This window comes from Propithecus coquereli, unplaced genomic scaffold (genome assembly GCF_000956105.1).
Source record: "Propithecus coquereli isolate 6110/MARCELLA unplaced genomic scaffold, Pcoq_1.0 Scaffold370, whole genome shotgun sequence".
NCBI classification, from domain to species: domain Eukaryota; kingdom Metazoa; phylum Chordata; class Mammalia; order Primates; family Indriidae; genus Propithecus; species Propithecus coquereli.
In genome coordinates, this window is record NW_012149397.1 from 1,676,606 (window position 1) to 1,682,013 (window position 5,408).

General features: G+C 35.8%; 1 protein-coding gene across 2 annotated transcripts in view; it reads right to left on the reverse strand.

Moving 5' to 3' along the window:
• Positions 1-5,408, reverse strand: part of HIATL1 (hippocampus abundant transcript-like 1) — a 94,276-nt gene that overhangs the window by 22,913 nt on the left and 65,955 nt on the right. For both annotated transcript variants that reach the window (XM_012651823.1, XM_012651822.1), the window contains exon 4: positions 1,010-1,137. In XM_012651823.1, coding sequence (XP_012507277.1) covers positions 1,010-1,137 — 128 coding nt within the window. The remainder of the gene's footprint in view (positions 1-1,009; positions 1,138-5,408) is intronic.

Sequence of the window (5,408 nt, forward strand, 5' to 3'; positions counted from 1 at the left end):
AATCAGACAACTAAAAATATATAGAAAAAATTAGCCGGGCATGGTGGTGCATGCCTGTAGTCCCAGCTACTTGGGAGGCTGAGGCAGAAGGATTGTTTGAGCCCAGGAGTCTGAGGTTACTGTGAGCTAGGCTGACACCATGGCACTCTAGCTGGGGCAACAGAGTGAGATTCTTGTCTCAAAAAAAAAAAAAAACTCACTACCTAGTAAAAAATGATTATGGGTACCCAACAAATTCAGAATGTGACAAATGCTGACGTAAAATTCCTATCAGATAATCAAATGAAAATGTTTTCACATGACCCAAAAAAGAAAATCTGTTAATAGCATTAAAAAACAAAACAAACTTCCATATTTAAGTGTATTCTTCACATAGGAAGAGCATGTCATCAGCATGAACACAGGCCAAAATACCATCCTCTGGCATCCAGAAAACAACTAAGTTATAGCTCACATGCAAATTACAACCCACCTTTGGTAACTAAATGGACTTTGGCCACATGCTAAACACTCTGTCCAATTTGTCATGTTGCAGGGGGAAAATGAACTCAAATTCAAATTCATACTATAATTTAGAATAGGCTATCAGTCTGACTATACTACATACGAAAGTGACTCCTGCCTATTATGATATAAACTATGTTCATGTCAGTGCCCCAAAAGCAATGAGCTGACAATAACAACATGTTTACAAAGTCAACTGAGCCACAGTGATGAGCCCACCCCCAGGATTAGCTCCTATAACTGACATCATGGCAACAATGGCCACCTTACAGACATCTTTTATTTCTATTTCTTCAGCTAAGTAGCTTATCTCTGTAATGTCTTATATTTCCCCATTTATAAAATGAACATGACGGCAACTGCCCAAACTGGCTTTCAGTATTACCAAAGAGAGCAAATGAAAACACAGGTAAAACTGCTTTGGTTAAGTGCTTTGCAGGTGGAGGTATAACTTACACATGACTCAAAAACAGGCAGTCACAATGGGAAGGCCCAAGCCACTCACCATGGGCTGATCCTCATCAGTGGGATTGGGAAGCAAGTAAAGAAGACAGTAACGAGGAGAAAGGGCTTCCTCCCCCACACGTCAGACAGAGCACCTATGAGTGGGGCACTCAGAAAAGAGAGCAGGCCCTGGAGAAGAAAACAGAAGCAACAGTTAAATCTATAATATGATCCCCCAATTATTCGTAACTATTATTTTCTAAATGCATTAGCTCTAATTCTATTTATTGGCCCAAAAACAGAATAGATGAAACACTAAATACAAGCTGCTATTTTTAAAAAAAACATTCTAACAAAATTTTAAATGTGCTATTAGGAAAAGAAGGAAAGGATAAAAGAGCTTGTTTTCCAGAACAAATTAGAAAAGAGAGATAACATGAAATATATACATACACACACACACACACACACACACACACACACACACACACACCCATGTTTGGCCCTTAAGATGAACACACACCAAGCATATGAGAAGTCAGAAACTTAAATCATTTTAATAAATACATATAGCATACGTATTCTGCACAAGTCTCTGCATTAACTGTTGCAATGAGGACACCCAAATGAATATATGTCACATACACTCCAAGGGCCTCACAGAAATAAAAAGGATGAGTGTGCATATACTAAATGCCCAAAAGAAGATTCCTTGTCCATCAAAATAAAGGTTCTCTGCCTGATGAGTTTAGGATGAAGCAGATAATTCCTTTTTTTTTTTTTTTTTTTGAGACAGAGTCTCGCTCTTGCTCAGGCTGTTCATACTAAAACAATTTAGGTCAATACCCTTAAAAAGCTTTAAAACTAAAAATAGTTTTTAATTTTGCTTCAAATACTATAATTAACTTTGCGACTGAGTTTAAGGGAACAATGGCACCAAGGAAGAATAAAGTACAAAGTCATTTAACTAATTCTGAATATTTTCATTTTCCCATGGAAAAGTTAACATTTTATGACAAAGTTTATTTCCTTTAGAAGCCAAGAGGAACTTACAACATGTAAATATAGGTTATTTCCAAATTAGATTTATTCATTTTCAATTTTCATATTTTACTAGTAACTTTTATCTTTATTTCTTAAAAGTAGATCAAAGGGAAAATCTTACACCAATGGAACTGTAAGTCTAATTTATAATATATAACTAGAAATACAAATATTTTCACACAAAGTCTCAGTATGAGTAGAAGACAGGGTTTTTTGGCAGATGAGGGGAGGTAAGGAGAAAAAAGCAAGAGAAGATTCTCTGAGAGAAAGCAGGAACAAATAAAAGTAGGATGAAAGTTAAATTTATTTAATTAAAAGATAAAGAAATAAACAAGCTTTTCCTTAATCTTACAAGTAGAGTCACTACTTCAAATTCTGATTCCAAGAAAGCTAAGCATATGTTTTGAAGCAGTAATAATAATAATAATGGCTAGCATTCATATATGCTACACTGTTCTATGCATTTCACACTCTTGAAGTCAAATAAAATAAAATAAAATAAAATAAGATAAATCTATAAATTTAAAGTTTTATTTGGCATAAAAGAACTGCAATGTGGGGCATACACACAGACCAGGTGGTCTTCAGGATGTGCAAAGAAAAAAGAGGAAGTTAGAGGTTTTATAAAAAGGAGACATGTTATGTATTGTTTTTTTCCGGCACTAGTAAAGTTCTGGGGAGCTGGCAAACTGATTAGTGAGTAACAGTGGTGGGTAAAACTAGTCTTAAGTTCAGCAGATTTTTTTCTGTAGCCCTTAGATAAAACCAGCTTCAGGTTATAGCAGGCAGTTTTAGCAGGCAGTCTAGTAGCAGCAATGTTATGTGTCCTGAGTGCTTCTGGCCCCCTGGCTTCTTGACTCTGTTTTAGTTGGGTATGACAAGAATGAATCACCTCGGACGATCAACTTTCACAACATAAATCTGGTTCACCCTGTGAGGTGTGTGCAGTCAGCCCTCCATATCCATGGGTTCAGCATCGCATATTCAACCAACCATGGCTCCAAAATATTTGAAAAAAATTTTAAAAATGACATACAACAGTAAAAAAAAAAAAATACAAATTTTTATAAATACAGTTTAACAGCTATTTGCACAGCATTTACACTGAATTAAGTATTTTAAAAATAACATAAAACAGTAAAAAAAATACAAATTTTTATAAATACAGTTTAACAGCTATTTGCACAGCATTTACACTGAATTAAGTATTATAGGTAATTTAGAGATGATTTGAAGTATATGGGAGGATGTGGGTAGTAGGTTACATGCAAATACTGCACCATTTTATATAAGGAACTTAAGCATCTGAAAATTTTGATATTAAGAGGCTGTAGGTGGTGCATGGGGGTCCTAGAACCAATTCCCTATGGATACCAAGGGACAAACGTACTATTAGGGTAAGTAGTCTAAGGCCCAGTAGAAGTGGGATTCAGCTGTCTGTGTGGCACCTAAGCCCACAATCAGATCAATTAGTACACTAATTTGTTACTGACATTTCAGTTTCTCTAACCTAAAAGCACATAAAGTAGTAGACTTACTTACTTGTGAGTGATTGTTAACATGTTTTAATAAATAGGTAAATCAGCAGTCTGTTATAAAAGACTACTAAAAAATACAAAGTCATCTCTCTCAACTAGTTTGTTTTAATGATTTTATTTACAAATAATAAAAAGGATAGTCTTTATTCCTGTTCTCCAAATTAAGCATTGTTTTATACATAAAATATGTATATATATGTACACATATATACATATATGAAAAGCATTCTATAACTACAAATTCCAAAGAACAGCTATGAGGGGACTCTGAAGGTGTCTTGTTTTGTTTTCTTCCTCTAAGAATTCTTAACAACATCATCAGTCAATAGTTTCTGTTTATACTTATGTTGAACTACTATGCTAAGCACTGCTTCATGATTTAAAAAGCAGGTTGAGATAGTTCCACAGCAATTCCTGGGACTACAAAAACTCTCTGTTAAAATGTCCCTGGAAAAGTGATCTGGCAGAGGATCGGCGAGTCAATGTGGCCATCTCCTTGATCAGACTTGACAGTCAAGTCTAGACTGGGAAGAAGCCCATGTGGTCAGGGAGCCTGTGAGGATCCCTCATGGCCAAGCCTGAGCTGGCTCCCCTTCTAATCCCTCGTTGTGATGTGAAAGCCAAGTATGCCTACAGTGCACTGAGAACCTAGGCAAAATTAAGAAATGCCTACTTTAGAGACGCCCTCTTCATACTCCTCACTCCACGCTTAAGTCAACGTTGGATGTCTGATGTCTTACCATTCTGGCCTGCTTAGTTTTAGCTGGTTTGGGACACTGATAAATATATCAAACTTTGTATAAAAAACAACACATGCTAAAAAAAAGGCTCTCTTTTCACTATTAAGTTTGAAGCTTCAGGCAGTTTAAAGGTAGACATTAGGCAATCAGACTAGTTGGTCTTAATGAAGAAAATGGTTACAGATACTCCACCTGCTCATGTTACCCAGGAGCCAAACCATGTTGTCTCAGTTCAGTGTTATACTTCTGACAGAGTATAGCCAAAAATTCTGTGATGGTTAGTTTTATGTGCCAACTTGCTTAAGCTATTCTATACAGTTATTTCATCAAACACTAATCTGAATGTTGCTATGAAAGTATTTTGTAGATGTGGTTAACATCTACAATCAGTTGGAAGTAAATGGAATTACACGCAATAACGTAGGTGAGCCTCATCCAGTCAAAGGCAATAACAGCAAAATTTGAGGTTTCCAGCCTACTAGTGTGCCCAACAAATTTAAAGCTTGCTAGCCCCCACAATTATGTAACCCAATTCCTTAAAATAAATCTTTTAATAGAATAATAATAGGATATATATACACATATAGTTGCTATTCCAATAGCAAATGACCTGTGGTACACCATTGAGTGGACCAACTTACACACTGTGGGAGTCTAGGTAGAAAAAGAGAGAGAAAGGGCAGAAAGAATATTTGAAGAAATAATGGCTGAAACTTCCAAGATTTTATGAAAGATAAGACCATAAACATCCAAGAAGCTCAACATACTCCAAGTAAGATGAATTTACAGAGACCTACATTGACACACATTATAATCAAATTTTTGAAAGACAAAGATGAAGAGAGAATCCTGAAAGCAATAAGAGAGAAGGGACTCATCACATACAAGGGATCCTCCTCAATAAGATTATCAACAGACTTCTCATCAAAGACTTTGTAGGACAAAAGGCAGCAGACTGATATATTTAACATGCTGAAAGAAAGATTCAGCCAAGAATTCTGTATCTGGCAAAACTGTCCTTCAAAAGTGAGGGAAAATTAAAATATTCTCAGATCAACAAAAGCTGAGGGACTTTATGACCACTAGACCTGCCCCGCAAGAAATGTTCAAGGGCAAATATTTCTTTTTTTTTTTTTTT